General features: G+C 41.6%; 1 protein-coding gene across 1 annotated transcript in view; it reads right to left on the bottom strand.

The window, feature by feature from the left end:
- RPS6KA2 (ribosomal protein S6 kinase A2) overlaps positions 1–8,733 on the bottom strand; it is a 273,745-nt gene extending 265,012 nt beyond the window's left edge. The window contains exons 1-2 of the mRNA XM_063390606.1: positions 7,671–8,733; positions 4,433–4,477 (exon numbers count right to left, since the gene is read on the bottom strand). Of these exons, the coding sequence (XP_063246676.1) occupies positions 4,433–4,477; positions 7,671–7,733 (108 nt within the window). The 5' untranslated portion in view covers positions 7,734–8,733. The remainder of the gene's footprint in view (positions 1–4,432; positions 4,478–7,670) is intronic.
- Between the last annotated feature and the right edge of the window lie 11,669 nt (positions 8,734–20,402).

Genomic DNA, 20,402 nt, shown 5'->3' with positions numbered 1-20,402 from the left:
CACAAAGCAGCAGAAAACTAAACTTACTCTGTTTGAAGGGCCTAAATACACATGCTAACCTGTGACCTACAAGCTCAACCACAGAAATGTACATTCTTTTCCTTCACTGTGCAGTCATTTATAATTACTATTACAAATCATCACCAACATACATTTAGTTTTAGAATGGATTGAACACTCCATACCAGGTGTACTGAGGTCTTTAATTACTTGAGGTGGGAGACAAGTGAAAGTTCACCAGATACTACTGGAGAAAACAACCATCATCTCTCCAACTTTGCAAGAAAAGCAACTCTTTCAATGGCAAACCAGAATGTTCTGACCTGCTTTAAGTTCACTGCTGTTTTTGTTTTCATGAGACAAATAGATATACCAGCAACTCTGGTGTTGGCGTGCACTGGGGAAGCTGTTGTGACAGAATCCTAATGAAAACCACAACAAACAGCCTGGAAGCATTCCCTATTTTCTCTGTAGCTGAATGGTTCCAGCCCCTGGAAGGGGAGGCTGCTGCTGGTGGTTCAACATTACGCTACCACAGACGTGCCTCAGAGCTATGTAGTACCTGCTACAGACAACCTGTCCAGGAAGCAGCAGAGGCTGCCTTCAGACAACAGCAAGAAGCCTCATATGCACAGACCCTAGCTCTCAAAGAATCCACTTTATCCACTCTGGTATCTTCTGAAAATCAACAGCAATCCAAGAGATTGCTGCATTGATGAATTCTTGATACAGGTGACCAACAAGCCAATAAGGGAAGTTGCTCTGCTGAACCTGATCCCTACAAACAAGAAAGAATTGGTCAAGACTGAAGTTCAAGAGCAGTTTTCCTTGCAGTTATCATGAAAAGAAACTCAAGATCCCAAGAAAAAAGAACAAAGCAAAAGTCAAGATAACAATTGTAAACTTTGTCAGAACAGATTTTGTTCCCTTCAGGCATGTGCTTGGATGAATCCCACAGCAAATGACCATGGAAGGAATAGATGTACAGGACAGCCCGATAACTTTCAAGAATCGCTTCCTCCTAGCTCAGGATTTGGCCACCTCGACCAACAAAAAAATCATGCAAAGGCAGCCAAAGGCCTGCATGAATGCACAAGCAGCATCTGAAAAACCTCAGATGTGCAAGAGAAGTATATCTAAATGGAGGAAACAGAAGTGTCCAGGAGGAGCATGAAGACTATTAAGCATGTAGTGGTGGTGTCAGGAAAGCCAAAGCCCATGTGCAATTGAATCTGGAGAGAGAGGTAGAGAGTAACATGGACTGCTGTAGTTCTAGCAGCAGCAAAAGGAGAGAAAATAAAAATGATAGAACGAGACTCTTTGCAGTGGTATCTCCAGTGGCAGGAGGCAGTGGGCACAAACCAAAACAGGAAATTTTAAACATTAATGTCTTCTTTTCCTCTTAGGGTGATCAAGCACTAGAGCTGGGTCCCAGAGAGCTTGTAGAGTCCATTCAAGGCACAACTGGATGCAGTGCCAAGTACTTTCCCACCACTGACACTGCTTTCAGCAAGGCAGGGAAGGTTGGGCTAGATCATCTCCAGAGACAACCACCAACATCAGTTTTCTATGTTGCCACGAACATTTATTGCCTTGATAACAGTAGCACTAGAGCAACAAATATAAAATTTCCACTGATGTGCAGGTTTCATGCTTTCCTCATTGTGATCATTCAATGCAGTTTTCCTTTAGTTCCTAAAAGTTAGCACCCAAGCTGTTATTGCCATTAATTATAGAAACTTGGTGTTTCATTGAGGATCCAATAAATTCATATCCTCGCTATAGACAGTGGCAGAGCCTGCAAGAAGAGCTTGCCATGATCTACACGCAATCCACCTTTGCTCCCTCCATTATTTTTACTCATATTTTCACCAGTGCACACAGTATCAGCAGAAGTTACACATCTCTGGAAACCACACAGGAGTTAGGAGTAAGCCTAGGTACTGCCATTTCCACTTTTGCCATGCAGTTCTGTTTGTGCATCAGCATTTCCACTGCGTATCTGCTCTACTTTCCCTGAGAGCCCCATGCAATGTTTGAACTACAGCATACAAATTCCCTTGAAAGGGTAAAACAGCTCAAAGCAATGTTACAAGATAGCTTCTGAATGCTGTAATTTCTAAACCCTTTGAGCTGTTTTGCACTTAGACTCATTATTTTAGAAAAACGCGACAAAGAATTTTGTTGCCAGCTACACCTTCAAGGGAGTTTAGATAGGATGCCAACACTTCGATCTAGACTAGACCACAAGACACATCACCCTTAAGTATTTTGGGGCCTCTAATCAACAGAGGTGGTCAGACTTACCCTTCTCTATCAAGAAAAGGCCATTTTATCAAAACGAACCACTTAAGGAAAAACTGTATCCCACAAGTCCAAGGAATAACTGCTGCAGGAGTATAAAATCCTCTTAAGGAAATTTCCATCCACTGATCTGCTTGCTCTTGTGCCAGGGCAAACAGTGTCTGTGGGATGTTCCTCCTCCTAGGAAAAAGCCCTGATAGCAACCCTCAGCAATCTGGGTGACAATTCTAGAGCAGAGCTGACACAGTGCTCTAGGGCCAAGATGTGTCTCAGGATCACTTGCTCTATCCAACAATCCCATTAATCTCTGCCCCCACGACATTTAAAGAACTTATCCATCAACAGAAAAATCAGACCTCAGAAAAAAGAAAGAGAAGTGCAGTTTTTATAATGCATTTTGCCACCATCTCGTTTGTCCACACTATACACAGCATGTGAGAAACAGCAGGAGGCCAACACAGCCTAAGGCAAGTTATTGACAAAAACATCCTTTAAGTAGGTGTGAACCACTGCACTACACGATTTAAATTCACTCCTTAAGTCACACTTCAGTGTATCAAAACAAAAACCCCACAATTTCTTTGGGGCTGGGCACAGTACAGCTGTCTGCCACCTGAAGAGCAGACTGCTCTTTGTTACAATACCACTGCAGCATGACACAAGTTTCATGGAGATGGAAGAGGCTTACAGACTGAGCCAACAAAGGGCTGAAATTGCATGACAGCAGCAGAGAAAAGGAGAAAAAAATCAGAAAGAAACACCATTATAGATATTAAATTGCACACTGCAATGTTTACATTAGAAAATGAGAACACAGGATTAAGGTTCCTGTACAAGCAGTCATTACATGCCTTTTGTTTTCTGCTAAATTTCAAACTTAATTATGAGAAGTATCCCTAATGAAAATTAACCAGGTTTAAATTAATTTGGAAAATGAAAGCTATATTCACAAAGAAGTCCTCCTACAACCCACAAACCAGAAATTTTTTCTTCAGTCTTATCCTCAGAGAACGTAATGAGCCAAACTACCTGCACTTAATTTCTTCCCCAAGCTTTTTAAAGAGTAATTTACTGCTCTTTTTAAGAAATGGTAATGGAAGGGAAGAAAATCCATTTGCAAGTTGCACTCATTTCAGAGATCAAAGCTAAGATTTCTTCCTCCTTCCTATCATTAGAGGGTTAAACTATGCTTTTAACATAGTAAAAGTGAACAAAAAACATCCTTGCACAGAAAACCAGACATCAAAGGTAAGATTTATATTTCAAGAAGTAAGAGATATCAGGAAACTGATCTTCAAGAGGTGGCTGCTTAGACATGCATCTTTGCAGCCTTCCTTTGGTCCTGAAGGGATTTAGCCTCCTTTGCTTTTTGACATCAGCAAATGGCTGATCATCTATCAAGCACACCCTGGCTCACTCTACCCAGGCCAGCAGCTCCTTGCCCTGACACATGGGACCTATGTCAAGCTTTGCCCTCAACTCATCATAATAATGAATGATGATTTGACCTTGCCTGCTTTACATCTTCATGTGACTTATTTGGCATTTAAACACTTTGAGGCAAGACTTACCTTTTCCTTAGGTTTGGATTTGCTTGTTTGTTGGTTTGCTGGGGTTTTTTGTTTGTTTTGTTTTTTTTTAAATTAGAACAATAGTACAGTGCTACAATAATATAAACAACAGATTAATTTGAAGCAAAGGGTTAGCACAGTCTTGATGTGGTGAAGAGCAAGCCGAGGGAACAAGCAGTTATGACTTCAATTTAATTATCTCTGGAATTAACTTATGCACAATTTACAATACACAAATCTTGTAAATATGACAACTACTCCTTTTAAGGTCATTAAGAAATCTTCTCTGCAGGAAAACTGCATAACTCAAGAAGTCATGTGCTCTTTCTTGGGTGCACAGCCAGTATCAGTAAAATAAAATTCCCTAACCTCTAGTTGAACGCATATTTTCATTCCTCACTTGACCATGTAATAAGAGACCAAAAATGGGTTGGCTCTGTATCTTGACAGCTACAAGCATGTGGAGCATATGTACCAGAGATATTTTGTTTCATCAAGACAGAAGGTGATATATTAATTTGTTAACATTTGTGTGATCCATGAATCAGCTTATTTACCTCTTTTACAGCTTCTTCATCCGGGGCAGCATCTTCCACCACAGTCTAGTAAACAGAGAGGAGAAAAGAAAAAGAAAAATCCTGTAAATATACATTACCAAGAAAAACAATTTTAAGCCAAGATCTAGCACAAAATACAGTCAATTTCATTTCAGGTAGTTAAGTTGCTTTCAATTTAACCTACTATAATAGGCTTGTTCAATTTTTCACACTTTGCACAGGTAAATTAACCTTTGAGTCCATTGGGCCCTACTTTCTCCAAGATATATAAAATGTTAAGAGAAGAAAGCACAATGAAAGAACTATTTAAAAACTGCTGATTAATAGTTGAAGCCAAATTTGTCATAGAATGGGTAAAGAACAAAAGATTATTGCTGAAAAAACTGGAGAAATAGAACATAATTTCTTGCTGGGAAGAGAGAATATATGTGTATATAGAGGAGCAAATTTTCCAAACACTCAGCTTCCATTTAAATGTTGCACTCACCTAAAATCCATTAAGTGATGAACCCTTTGGAAAACAGGTAGAAAGATTACATAGAGCTTGATCACACAACCCTTTCTCAGGAAAAATATTCCCAACACTGTAATTCACAACCCTATCCATCCAGCTTGAGTGGGATCAATAACTTTACCTACTCTCAAAGAAATCCTAGAACAGCAAAATCCCAATTTTCTTGCTTACTTGCCAAACACATTAATGACCTCCTGAGTCAACAGGTGAAAGCAGCAATACTTCACTCTAATCTTCCTTTACACAAATATAATATAGAACATGCCCTTGATGCACTCTTCCTTATTAAGTGATTGATTTACTATAAAAGCTGTCTTTAATATCTGCAAGTCATTCACCTGAGTCATGCACAGGCACTCATAAATGTCTCTGTTTTAAAAGGGTTTTTGGCATTAAGGAAGGGAAGGAGAAACAGGTCCATATGCATCAAAGAATTAAACTGTCTCCCTCCTTGTCTACTAACTGTGAAAAGCTTCCGTGAAAAAGAACAACTTGCAGACAATCATGAAAACATTTTATCCCACACAGATTCAGAGACCATGACAGTTCTCTTGAATCAGTACAACCACTAGTGTTTAAGCTGCATTCAGCTCATTAACGAGTAAATGTTTCTGCTGCTTGAAAATGTCTTCATGGACAAGAGCCCACAAGAGATGAAATTAATTTCTATGTGCTTTTACTAGATATGAGCAAACAGTACTTTAGCAATTCTATCTATAGCATGATCTAAAATGGCCCCAAGTTACAGCCTATCTTTATTGTGCCTAGAGACAGCAAAAAATAGAGTCAATAAATGGTGCTTTACCTGTTGTTCCTACCTAAACTGCAGGAGTTTATGCCTGCAATTTTTTAACCCTCTAAACTTTTTGTAAGCAAAATCTCAGCAAGTGACCAAACAGTGTAGCTCACCTACGCTGTTCTTTCAAGCAAGAAATGAAAAAACAAAGGCACCACCAAAACCTACAAATCCACATATGTGATTAACTATCATGGCAATGCATCAATTACCCTTGGTAAGGAGAGCCACACAGTTTCTTCTGAAAGAAAGGCCTAAGTAGTCCTCCACCAGTAAAAGAGGTGACAACACAAAGACACTGTCCCAGGTAATGTACATTTGGCTTTAGTGCAGGATTTAACCTGTGATCTAGGGGAGTTTTTCCCAGAAATTGACAACAGAAAAAGCAACCAATGAAGCAATTTCTGTCTGGGCCAGAAAGAAGAACACTGGGCACACAAAAAATGAACTGATTTTAGGAAGGAGGGAAGGAGGAAGGAAAAAAAGGGCATGTACACACGCGTTGAACACCAGTCAATGGAAAGGTAGGCTTGGGAGGGGAACACCATTTCTATGAGGTTCAGCAGAAAACTGTTCACCATATATGTAGTTATACAAGTCTTCTCATTGTGAAGGTGATTTAACAAGGTGTCAGCTGACTTCTAAAACAAAATCAGAAACAATACACAGTTTTCCAGCTATAACCTGTTTATTAGCCTGCAGATTCCTTGCATTCCACAAAGTGGAGCAAGTGACAGTACTCAGAATTGAATTACTTGATTTAAACCTTTGCAAGTCCCCCACAGCTTGTTTTTAACACAGGGACTCCAGAATGATCTGAGCTAGTATAATATATTCCATTATCACTTCTGCGGTATTGTTTACATGTACAAATTAACACCTCACAGGAAACCTTTCCTGCAGTTCAGCAATTCCTTTTGAATCAAGTGTTTTGTGTTCTCCATAACCTGTCTGGCTCAGTTACACTTCCATCTTTCCCTCTCACCAAAACCCTGTTAACAGTACATCAATCAAACAAGGGGATGGGGGGTTAAAAAGTAAACACCAACCCTCCCATCTCAAGATTTATTAATCTCTTTCTACCACCTGTCTGTTACAAATGTGCATCCTGTGCTACAAGCAATTGACCTGAAATATTTTGGGGTTTTTGGACTGCTTAACAGTCCCAGAAATACTCAGAAATCTACCTTGTCCCATTACAGGACAAAAATGATGAAATCGTAGAATAACCCAAACTGGAAGGTACCCAACAAGAATCAGAGAGCCCAGCTCCTGCACAGGACGTCCCTAAGAATCACACCATGTGACTGAGAGCACTGTCCAAACTCTTCTTGAACTTGAATGATGCCTTTCTTGACACAAGATAACCTTAGATTGCCGGTAATAAAAACGCTGCAAGAAAAATCGCGAGCACACGCTACAGAGCAGGCAGCTAATTATCACAGCATGGGGTTCCAGTCCGATCCGGAAAGCACACTCTTACGCTAAGAGGTAATGGGCAAATGGGGAATCAGAACCCAAGGGAGGTCCACGGTCCTACTCGAGCCTCAAATTACAGATCACATACTTCATGTCTAAATGTGAGCCTGAGTCCGACTCAGCCCGCTTTGTGGGTTTCCATCTGTTGAATACACCCTTTCCTTTCCAGCCACCCCAGTTCCCCGGGCACGGTTCCGACCTGAGCGCGGTGCGGGGCGGGCGGGACGGGACATCCCGCACTGCCCGGGCTCCGCTCCACAGCGCTCCGCCTGCGAGGCAACAGGTCCCCGGGGCTCGCCTGGCTCCCCGCCGCAGCGGCGAGAGGAGCGGGCGAGGGATGCTCCTCTCACCCCATTCCGGGACCTTTGGGGCACCACCGAGGCGCTTTCTCCGGCGGGAAAGGGGAGCCGGCGGCGCCGCCGCTGCCGCACGCCCCCGCAGCCGCTCACCTCCGTCTCCATGGGCTCCACCTCTATCCCCTTCCATAGCTCCAGCAAGTGGGCGATCGGCATGCCGGGCGATTCCTGCCTGGGGACGGGATCGAGCAGAAGGAGCGCGCGTCGGCCGCCGGCGGGAGCGGAGAGAGGCAGGTGTCGGTGGGGGACGGGGCACGGCGCCGAGCGGGACCGGGACCCTGCCCCGCCCGCTCCGTAAAATGGCTCCGCGCTGCCCCGGGGAGCCGCGGGCGCTCGGCAGGCGCGGGGCCCAGGACAAGGCAGCGGCCGCCGCTCCGCAGCCGCCCAGGGAACCCCTCCGCCCGTCCCGTCCCCGTCGGCCGCCGCGACTGCCTGGGCTCGCTTTAAGCCGGGGGAAAGTTGCTGCGGAGGATGCTGCGGCGGCGGCGGGCGCTGCCATGGGAACGGCAGCGCGGCCCCCCCGCCCGGCCCCGCCCGCCGCGCCCCGGGGACCGCCGAGGAACGGGAAAAGCAGCCCGGTTATAGCCACTGTGCAGAACGCCGGCATCGTGAGAGAGCGTGCGGCTAACAGAAGGGTGTCTGAGGTTTACAAAGCCCAGTATTATTCCAGTCTTGAAAAGAATTGACTATCGCTTCCTTTACTATTTTATCTCTGTACTACGGAGCCTGTAGTCTGTTTATTCACATGCTCTTTCCTCCTACTTCACATTTCAAAAGCTATTACAACCTTACTATAGCAAACATGACAGCACACCACATGCCCGCCTGCCAGAGACCATGGTTTATGCAGATATTGATTTGAATTCTCCTCAAATTTGGGACAAAACATACATTTTAACTTGTTTGGGCAACTTCATCGGGGCCAAAAGGTTTCAGTGTTAAATAAATTACTGATTTTCAAAGAACCATTCTGAAGCAAAGAGTCAATATGCAGATTGCATTTTTCTTCTGTTCCATGCTCAAAATGCCATAATTTGATTCCATATAAGCAGTACTGCACAAATTCAGCACAAGTTTTCACTAACAACAAAAACTCTTCTGCCAGTCTACAAAGAAGCATTTGAGAAATGTTTGATCTCCAGTCTCATCTCAGCTTCTCCAAACTCTATTTAACATGAATAAGCTCCCCTGTGAGTCCAAATGCTAAGTACGGCTAGGAAAATCAAATTCACTAACCATAATAAAGAAAAAAATAGTCCTCAACCAGAGCCACAAACAGAGCAGATACTGCTGCGAGAACTCAATCTTTTAATTGTGTTAGAATATGAACACTTTTCTTGACATCTGTGACAGCACTTAAGTAACAACTTGTAACACCAAGTATGCAGTTTCATCTGCTTTACAGATGGAGCAATTAAATATCTAGGTTACTGCCTTTACTCACTGCTCGCCAAATAAGTGTAGTGGGAGTGATGTTGATCGCATAACAGACACATGAGTGAGGTCAGGAGCTGCAGTACCTGGCTGTAACATCCTCCTGGCTCTTGTGTCCTGTCCCTAGCAACACGGAACAGATGGAGTTCTACCCGTGACGTGACACACGGGCACAGCCTCACAGCACCAGCGACACTGAGGCCAACGCCAGGACCACACACAGCGAACTCAGAGCACAAAACATACCTGTTTTAAAAAACCCAGGGACCTTTATCGACCAGACATATCACCCCCAAGAAGATTGTACATGATTAAATCTGATGCCATCTTGATTTTTAAAAACTGTTTAACTCCAATTTACAGGACTATATTTTAGCCTTTGCATGCTACAGGCTGAGAGCAAGCGTGAAGTATCTGTGACAACAGGTAACTCAGAAGGTCCAGATAATCCCAGGGGAGGCAAATCCAAGGTTTGGGATCATTGCACTGCGGTCATGTTACAAACGTCCATGCAGTTCTAACATTTTTACAACTTTTCCGTGAACTTCAAATTAATTTTTGAGACATACATTTACATGTGTCCTTAAGTATTAATCTGTTATCAAGATGGAACATCAAAACTTGAAAGTTTATTTCCAGACCACTTTGGTCAGTCTAAGCACACATAAAATAAATAAATAAATAAATAAATAAATTAAAAGAAAAGAAAAAGGAAAAACAAGTGATAAGATCTTGTTATTGCTTTGACATATATACTTGTTATAAGCATGATACATGTACTGTGCAGTAGACTGCCTACAGTCTTTCAGCACCAAGATGACTTGGACTCAAATGATATATTAAAAAATAATTAGACTAACTAAAACGTGTACTCCATACTCCATTTCTTATCCCTACTTAACAAACTGCAGAAATTTTAAACTTCAGCTCAAATGAAAATGTGGGTTTGTGTAATTTTCCCTCTGCCATTTATTTTGCAGCATTGCAAAATCAGGAGTAGACCACTTCCAAAATACCTCATTAGGAGCAGAATAAAGAAATAGAAGGGAAGAAGGGGATGAAACATAGAGGAAAAAAACCCACACAAAAGAGCAGACAGAAATTCAAAGAAATTGGTCTCTGAGGAGCCACAAGAAATCTAGTCAGAGCAAGAAGTAGTTAGAGACTTTTTTCCTAAGAAAAAAATATTAGTCAACCACACTTACAATTTAGCAGAAGTAATATTTGCAGATATGCTACCGAGGCTGAGAATTTCAAGGACATTAGTTCAACTGCCATCAAGAGAATAAAAGCATTTTTATCTCCTGTTTAAGGAAGCACTGGACAACACATATGGTGATTTTTCATCTATTTTTACCTGTCTCCTGAGTGGTACCTAATAGTTGCTGCCAGATGCAGACTGGGGGATTAGACACATCAATATCCTGCAGGGTTATGGTACCTCCTGCAGTGGAAGGAGATACACAAGTACAGATCAAAATTTGTTAAGACCATTGTGTACAAATCATATTAAGATATTTTATTAAATAAAATACCCTCTAGATTGTGCAAAAGGAAAGTACTATTACTGCATTTCAAGAACAAAAGAGAAGAAGAAAAGAGAAACATTATTCTCTGCCACTAGCTAAACAATTTTAATAGTTAAAGACTTCAGTGTTCCATTCATGCAATGAATGGCCTGTGATGAAATGAGGGGCAGTGAAAAAGAACAAAACTTGCCAAAATGACTGCAATTCCAATCCAGAAATTTGGGAAAGAAATTAAAAAAAAAAAAAAAAACCAAAAAAAACCAAGTGAAGAATTTGAAGAAATGAAATGTTATAAAAAAGAAAGAAAAATTATGAAACCAAATAAGGACCATAAAAGTGAATGAGATGACATGAAGTGCAGGGAAGGGCACCAAAGCTTGCCCAGTTAATCCTCATTGAAATCTTGAAATCAGAGAAACAAGTCCAACAAAGGCTCTGGAAAGGAGATATCTTCAAAAACAGTGCAAGCAAAAAACACAAGAAATTTGGCAATGGAGTGATTAGTAGCAAGTGGCCTGAGATGAAATGGGGGACAGCGAAAAAAGAATAAAACTTGCCAAAATGACTGCAGTTCCAACCAGAAATCAGAGAAGAAATGCAAATCCAGAGAGAGGAGAAGAATTGGAAAAAGTGACACGTTACCAAAAAAGAAAGGAAAAATTTTGAATCCAAGAGAAAACCATGAAAGTGAATGGATGTCAAGAAGTGTAGGGAAGTGCACCAAAGCTTGCCCAGTTAATCCTCACTGACATCGCAAGATTTCATTCCCTTTCCTGAAAGGAAAATCTTCCTTTCAGGAAAGGGAATGAAATCTTGAAATCAGAGAAACAAGTCCAACAAAGGCTCTGGAAAGGAGATATCTTAAAAAACTGTGCAAGCAGAAAAGCAAGAAAAATTGGCAGTGGAGTGATTAGCAGCAAATGGCCTGAGATGAAATGGGGGGCAGTGAAAAAGAGTAAAGCTTGCTAAAATGACTGCAATTCAAAACCAGAAATCAGAGAATGCAAAAACTAGAGGGAGAAGATTTTGAATAAATGAATTTTAAAAGGATGAAAAGAAAAATTCCAAAACCAAGTGAAAATCATCAAAATTAATTGAATCATCTCATGCCAAAACACATGCATTCATCTTCATGCAGCTTAAGCTCGAAGCTCACTGAAAGGTAATCGAGATAACCTTCGGCCTGTCCCACAACCAAACTGCTCTAGTTTTCCATAAAATGCAGCCTTATGGCAGGGATGTAGGAAACAGGGTCTCAAGGCTCATTTGAGACTTTCACTACAGCATCCCACATACGAAAGAGACATGCTGTGCATGACTGGTTTCCTAGAATCTGTACAGTCAAGCTTTTGTTAGATGGAGGCAAGCTGTGGCAAATGGGTAATTGTCAAATTCTAGAAGTACCTAGTAGCAATAGGGCAGGTTTTAAACAGGGTCTGTGCATTCTTTGGTGGAGGGAATTCTAAGTTGCCTACATTTTTCTGGTTTTATACTGATGTTACAAAAGCTACTCTTCCTGGTTGAAAGCAAATTGACAAAATCCCTCAAACTACTTTTTCTCTATCAGAGCAGGTATGGAAATGCTTTAAGCTCATTCCTAAACAAGATGAATAAATTTCTCTTCAGTTTATTTGTTCAGTGTCTCAGCATTAAGTACTTCAAGTTCAGCCCTTGGATTGCCTACCGTTATTTGTGCAGAACCTGAGAGAAGCACAAAACAGTATCTACACACTGCTACTTGTGCCAGACACAGGGGAAATAGTGTTTACTACAATAGGAGAGGCATCCCTAGTGTTGCTAAAACAATTTCACAAGTTCAGCTGTGAAGTACATGCCTGAGAAACACAAGAGGAAACCGTGGCAGATAAGGCATTCGGTATCAGTGTGCATCTGCCCCTGCAAAACTCATAACATTGTCAAATTAAAATCATGTCTGCTGAGTCCCCTGAAATAAGAAATGCTCAAAACTGGAGAGGAAGTCAGCTTAATTCCTAACCTTTGCAATGGTCTGGCTTCCCCACTTGTATTTAATGAAAAGGTCTAGACTGAACATTAAAATCAATATGCTTAGAGAGCAACAAGAGTAAATAGACTCCTTCAGCTTAAAGAGGGCAACAGATAGCTATTAGAAGCCAGCCTGGTCCCTCTACAAATCAGGGATGAGGGCTATTAGGAGCTGTTGAAAAACAAACACTTTTCACATCTGTTGGTTATCCACATGGAGGCTGTAGCTGTTTAACACATCCTACACTTATCAGTTCTTAATATTACTGAATAGTTAAATACTGGAAGAATTAACTTGGAAAACAGAAAAACTAGACCAGATATCTGCAGCAGACCAGCTCCCTTTAGTACAGACATGGCTTAACTGATGTCCCCAGTAGGGATAATTGGCTAGAACAGCAGAGACCTCCCTCTGTTCCCTCACTGACCCATCAGTTCAGCTGGGGTACAATATTGGGTCTGGCTTCAATAGCCTGAGTGCCTTAGGGCTGGTGAGCCAGTGCAGAATACTGGAGGCAGCACCAAGTGGCATCACACAGCATCAGCCAAGCTCCACAATGCACCTGAGTGCCACCTACACTAAACCAGGTGGTGACTGGTTTTCCACAAGCCATTTGGGTACCAGCATCATGTTGGCATTGCAAGCCTGCACAGCTAGAAAGCCTGAGCTGATGTGCTGACAGTTTGCCCAAAATCCAAACCCTGTTAGTCTCCTTAATCTGTATGGCATTAACCACTCTCAAAGATGAGCTGCCAAACACAAGGTAGCCTTACCTGCTACATCCTGCACCTAATAATAAAAAATGGCAAGAACTTCTGTGGCAAAGATGCTGACCCTCAGAAACATTTACTCAAGTAATCTCCTACACAGCAATTCCCTGTGTGAACTTCTGGGATATTCTCCATTAAAGCTGTAATTCCCCATTACACACCGGTAAACATCAGTTAAAGATGTTCAACAAAGATAAGCTGTAACAAAAGCTTTCCTGCTACACAATGTAACACTAAGTCTTTTGACTTCATGTTTTCGTCTTACAAGCACAGAAGAGACTGTTTTCCCCTAAATGCACTGTATAGAGCTCTTCAAGGAGCAGCTCACAATGCCCTAGAGCACATTTCCAAGGACACATTCCCATCTCTGCCAGTTCCTACTGCAGCAGCAGTACCTTGGCTGAACAAAGAGGATTCCACTTGCCTGCTGCACGCAGCCACTTCTGTCAGACATTGGAGAGCTGAATACAAACAGCTCCAGTCAGGCTGGATCAAGGCTTCTCAGCAGCTGCAGCACAGCTTGAACACTTACTGCAGCCAAAATGAGGGGATGGGAAGGGAAAAGGACAGTCACATTGCTCTCAACTCAGGGCCAGGAAAACTGATTTGGAGGCAATAAAGAAATGCCAGATGATGGGGGAGAATGTTGGACACTTCACTTATTCTACCTGCCGTGCTCACTGCATCCAGAGATAATACCACCCTAATGTACCCTTTTTCCCCCCCAAAAAACAAGAGAAAAACTCTTCCCTATCACCTCAATGCCATAAGAGTGAGGCACACAGCAAAAAGATGGTAGCTGCAACCTAGTGTCTCCAACTGCTTAAACACTTCCTCCCTAAAAGGAGCAAGAACAGTTTTGGTACTGCAATTGGATCATGCAGAAGCAGCAGAAACACCAACAGGAAAAGGTAAGTGGGCTGCACTACTACTAGCATCTCACTAGGGTGGATGTGGTTGCACTGAACAGAGTAAGAGCACCTGTCCTACTCCAGCCTACACAGGGGGAATTGTCCTCAGGAAATCAATTTAAAGTTTTCTTTAACTTTCGTTGACAAAAACAGACTACTTTTGTACAGGTCACTGTTTCTGTCAGTAGTTATATTCACAAGTCCAAGCAAATTGTCAGCTTAAGTACATAATGAAATTATTATTTTACATCAAGAGCAACATTCTGGTGACAGAATGCTCATGAACTAATTTTTTTGTATAAACTTTCTAAATTAAAAATTTTAGAACTAAAAAAGCTTACTTCCTTAATTTTCAATTTTCTTTCTGTAATAGATGAGGAAACATTATGATAGCACAGACATTAAGATCTCCTAAAAATACAGAGAGAAGACTGTAAGCAATATTTCAAGCATAATTCAGTAAGAGTAACATTATTGTGATGTAAGATCACACATCATAGAAAACATCACAGTAAACCACCCAATAGCTGTGACACAGACACTTGAAGTGACTGAGGACAAAGGTATTAGTTCATTTGTGGGCAGCCTCTCAGTTTAGATCCTGCTAAAGATCTGCTTAAACACATGGAATAACTAAATTATAGCCTTCCTAAAAGAAGATCAATTTTTCATTCAGTGTTAGGGGAAAAAAGCTAAGTGTCATGAAAATGGACTTTATTACTTTCAGTATGTCTACTCAGACAAAAATCTCTCATCAAATCTGTGCACAGACATGAGATTTTCAGCAACTGCAAAGATATTTGAAGAAACAACAGAGAAACAAAACATATTCATTAATAAGATTCACACAGAGCCTGAGGAAGCCACAACCTTAAACAGAGGAAAAGATCAGAATATTTACAATTAATTTTGAAAGTTTGTGCATGCCGCTGGGTTTTCACTCAGTAAACCATGATCTCACACAGTAAGAACAGGAGTGAAGGCAGCACCAACTGAAGCTGATGTACTTCAGCTTCATAAATTCTTTAAGGGATCTAACCTACAGTCTGGAAACTAATAAAGTCTACTCAACATAAACAGCACAAATCCTCCATTATTACAGGAGCTTTGCAACATCGAGTGTCTTTAGTATCAAAGGGAATGATTGCCTCTTAAATGGAACATTCAAATCAATAAAGACCTCAGAAAGCATACACACAAATTAAATCAGAAATCAAAAATTTCTAATCCAAAACCAGTCAGTACGATTTATTCCCCTTCAAGCAGTTTGCATTTGTCTTTTTAAAGATGACTTTATCTTGAAGATGAGAAAGAAAAACAGAGTTACTAAACTCTGCAGGTGCTTTTTACCCAATTCTGTTAAAAAAACAAATCATAGCCCAAACTGAATTAGTTTTTCCAGTGTTTTGAATTTTAAACAGACAGAAGTAACAGTTTTTTAGGTTTGCTATTTTAAGTATGTGACAAGCTGTCTTTTCATTACTTTTTCCAAATGAATACCACAGGAGCTGCTTATTTCTACAGATAAGTATGAGAAAACTGAGATTCAGACTTGAATATCTGAGCTCAAGAAAGGAAGTATATTATGGGTGATGATTAAAGGCTTCTTGGTTGTAGCTCAGCTAGCATCTATCAACTGTGCAATTCCAGAAAGAATTCCCCCTCACCATGGCAGTTGCCATTAGCAAAGGCAAGGACAGAGGGGAGAGCTGGGGACAGAAAGCAATAGACCAGAGCTGAAATGCTCAAATGCTGTAAGACTGAGCAGAGAGCTAGGCTACACAGCACAGCTGTATACCACCCCCACATAACTCACATTTCATATCCCTTTGAGGAAGATTTTAAAAAGCCAAAAAAAGCAGCTTGATGGGCAAGTTAAAATCATGCAGCTTGCTGGGCAAGTCAAAATCATGCTGCACCAAACCATTTACCACTTTCAGTGCCCACTAGCAGAGAGATGCCAGGTGTAACATAGCAACTCTTTCCAAAATAGACATTAGAGGTCAAGCAAGTGCTTTTCACAGCAACACCACTGAGATGAGTTACATGCACAAACCAGAATTCCCACCTACAGGTGGGGTGGAAACACACAAGGCTGGGATGTGGTGTCCACAGGCGAGCCTGTAATGCCACACAGCCAGGCTTCCACCGCACAAGAAGCAGCAGGAAGGCCCAGACAAAAACAACAATCCTGCCTGTACACTTTCCAAGTCATTTACCACTTTTGAGATGAGTAAGTCAGAAGGGTATGTGCTAGCAGCCTACCTCTAGGTGCCTTGTTCCCCTCTCAAGAAGCAGAAAGGAAATGGTGCTACTCAAAGCCACTTTCCCCCCTTCGCAGGTCAAGGTGCAGCAGCACCACAGCCCCCGGAGCCCGTAGGGGATGGTGTGCTTCTATAGTCACCATCCAGGTAATGCTGCTTCCCCAGAGTACAGCAGCACCAGGACAAACTGCAGAAGACACCACCAGCACAAAGGCAGAGAAGGCTCCTGCATCCCCAGCCTGCACTGATTTCAAGCCCCTCCTTCCTGTTACAAGGATCACCTGGGTGAGGGCCACCTGCAGGAGAGCACCTGCTCCTAGGCTGCACAGGGAAAGAGCAGCACTCCCGGTGTTAGTGCCGGGAGCACTCTCCAGGAAGGGCTTTCCGGCAAGAAGGGAACAGTTGCTGCTCTTGACCTCTTGTTGGGGTGTATTGGACACACACCTTGCCCTGAGCAAGGGCAGAGAGTGTTTGTAGTGCAGGGAATGCAGAGAGCCGTGTAGTCCCACATCTGACCCCCTGGCTGTCAGTCAGATGAGCACTGGCTGACTGATAATTCGATTCAGATTCATATTAAATTGTAGTGGCTTACTTGCAGTAGGGTTTTTGTTGCTAGCAAGAGTGATTGAGAGAAAGAGGGTACAACAGAATAAATCCTAGCTGGTGAAAACCCCTGATGTTTTAAGATATGGATTTCCTGGGTCTTCTTTTATCATCCATTTGCTATTTTTTCATCAAGAGAGTTTGAAAAGCTCTGGAACGGGTATAGTATTTGTTCCAAAATCCATTTTTTTCTAGTCTGTAAATAAAATTAGGCCTGCAGTAGAATTTTACATTTCCCTTATATTTGATGTTCCCTTATACATTATGATTTCTGTGTTCTCCTTCAAGAACCATTACATGTACCTAACTTGCTTTTGTATTTCTCAAAACAATTTAATGCTCATTTTGTGAAGCAAGGCATGAAGAGCAAAAGCTTGCCAAACTTGGTATATGAGTACTGATCGATAAAAGCTTATTTGTATTAGGAAAGAAATGCAGTGGTTCTGCAAGAATAGCAGAATTATTATCATGAGTTACTTTTAAAGCAGCTTCCAAAGAAATTTCAAGACCTCACACACAGGTAGCCAAATGAGCCTGACTACCAGCTGGCCAGAGACTTAAAAAGAGACAAAAATCAGACCAGAGCTGCAGATGTTCCACAGCAGGACTCCACCAGAGAGGGCAATGGTGACCAGAGGCAAACCGGTCTTGGATTGTGTAAATGAGGCACAATTCTCCTTGGAAAGAGAGCTCTGCAAGAGCAGTCATGCTGCTAGATTTCAAAACAAAGTTCCCTTGGCCTCAGTAGTCTTTCAAACAGACATACAGGGCTCTCGGCTCCTGTTACCCACTGCAATTTTCTTTTCAAACTTTAGCAGATTTGTATAATACTGAGGTAATGGCAGAAAGAATAATAGCAACATGTTCAAGTTTAGCTGGACTGCACAATCTCTTAAGTCAATTCAAATCTGGAACAGGGAGGTAAAAGTCCCTCACAACATTTTCATCCATATTCAATAAGTAATAAAACAAAATGGACAGGATAATTCCTCCCTCATTTCCCAACTTCACTTAACATATCCATCCTCATGCTCATTCTCTCAGAGGTCTAGTATTTCCCCACCCTCTAGCTTCATTATGCCTATGTGGGTCTTCAGGGTTCAATTAACTACTACACAGAATGATTGCCTTCAGCTGATTTACAGAGGCTGAAGTTGGGAATTAATCCTGAATGTTCATCTGTTCAGCTAACCTGGACCATCCCATGAGTGGCACTGGTAAGGACCTGTAGGGCCTTTATAATGCTGACAAAAGTCCTGAGCACCTCCTTGCAGGAACTCCATATTCAATCAACTCTTCTCCACAGGGAATATCCCCTTGCCTTCTCCAACAGCAGACTGAGCTGATCTCTTTGGGATATAGTTTTTGACTGGAGTGAGCTCCAGCTTTCCACCTTTAAGGGTTGTGCACATTGAACTGGCACCTCAAAGGACACCACATCCACCTGCTGTCACCCCCGTGCTTCCCAGGTGGCTGGGCTGACTGATACCTCGTGTGACAAGGGCACAGTGTCGGGCCATGCAGCCCACTGCTGTGGAAATCTTCAGTAAACACATCGAATTTCTTTCCATCTTCTCACCTAAAAAGCATTTTAAACCTTTTTCTGGAGGCAATTATCAAGGTCAGTGAAGAGGAACTGGATTCTAAATTATCTGCATTGCAGAACAACATCCCTTGTAACATCAAAAAAAAACCCAAACAAACCAACGAGCGCACAGGAAGATAGAAAAATAGTGTTCACCCATAAAAAATAATTACAAAACAATGAGCATCCAGACTGACATGTACTTCTTACTGTATCTACAGACCTTTTCTACGCCATACTGTAGTCTTTTATATTAAAATGTTTTCTGGGAAGCAAACAGACAGAAGTGCATTGCAGGAATGGCATTTCCTTGTCAGTGCTGAAGACTCACTTCTACCTTTTTGCCCTGGAGACTCTTTAACTCATACTTCCCACTCTCCACACCACGTGTCCTTAATTGTTATTTTCTGGAAGGAGAATCACCTCGGTCTTGCTGAAAAGCTGCCCAGACTTTCATAAAACATCCTAAATTTCACCGAGATGAAGAGGCAATTAGTGACTGTGTGCAGTGTCTCAAAAGTTCAGCAGATGGATAGGAGTCCCAAGACCAGTCCTGTCAGCAGAATGCTGATTTGTGCAAAGGGAAAGAGCAATACACACAGTTGATGCAAACCAAACCAGACTGTTCTGCCAGGTAAGGGACTTTCTTGAGTGGTGGGAAATGTGAATCCTCTTAGGCAAAAAATGGAGCTAAATAAAGGATTCCTACATTCCGAGTGTTTAACACCTTACCTAAAACAGATTGTCAGCTCATAGGGGATTTTTTAGTATTTGTGTTGCTTTTTCTGCACAATTTCCTTACATCAAACTTTCTAAGGGTATTTGTACTTTTTGAAGCCAGTGGGATCCTATGGTTTCACTCAGCATCAGCTGCAGTATTTTTCCACCCCTCTGCAAAGGTGTTACTCTGCCTCACATCTTCGGCTTTCTCACCAAAGTTGTCACAATTCAAGTGTCTGTTTAACATCACTAGATAATCTCACAGAACAGTGTCATGCAATATTATATAGCAGTAAAAGCCAGTTTGGATCCCATCTGTCTTGGCTTTGAAAATGATCTCAAGGTAAGATCATTAGGATCAGAGAATATTACAACTAGAAGGTTGTAAAATGAGGCTAACTGCCAGAAGTAAGCAGGAATTTCTGTCAAGTAAAGAAGGACTCTTCAATCCACTGTTCAATCCCAATCAAGTGAAACTGCTGTGTAAATCATCTTAATCCACTCTGAAACTGGTGTCCAATTTTATACATGCTCAAAGTTTCCTAGACCTTTCCTAGTATCATAAAGATACAACAAAGGAAAAATATGCTTAGGGATCCTCAAAAGTTTTTAAATATAATTACTTGCCTGAGGATTCTACAAGCAGGACTTGAAGGTGAGAGTCACAAGTACCTGTAACACATGATCTACATTTTCAGTGTCAGACAGAAATACAGAAAGGAAAATGCATTTTGTTTTATTGATTTGCTTGACTTCATGCAGACCGTAACACACTGCAATCAGAAATCTTTATATTTTTATTTCTATGTAGATGAGTCTACATCTTGCACAGATTTCCTCAAATGCTGCAATATATTAGCATAAATCAGATTTGTTAAAAAATCTTTTTACACTGCAAAAGTTTTCAAAATAGGAATAAAAATTCATGTATGTGCTGGAGGGACTGTTCTGATGTATGAATCACTGCTTCTAGAAATCCATTTAGGTACAGATTCAAAATGTCT

Source organism: Prinia subflava, chromosome 2, assembly GCF_021018805.1.
Source record: "Prinia subflava isolate CZ2003 ecotype Zambia chromosome 2, Cam_Psub_1.2, whole genome shotgun sequence".
Lineage (NCBI taxonomy): Eukaryota > Metazoa > Chordata > Aves > Passeriformes > Cisticolidae > Prinia > Prinia subflava.
The sequence above is the reverse complement of the archived record's forward strand: the minus strand, read 5'-3'. Positions and strand labels throughout refer to the sequence as shown.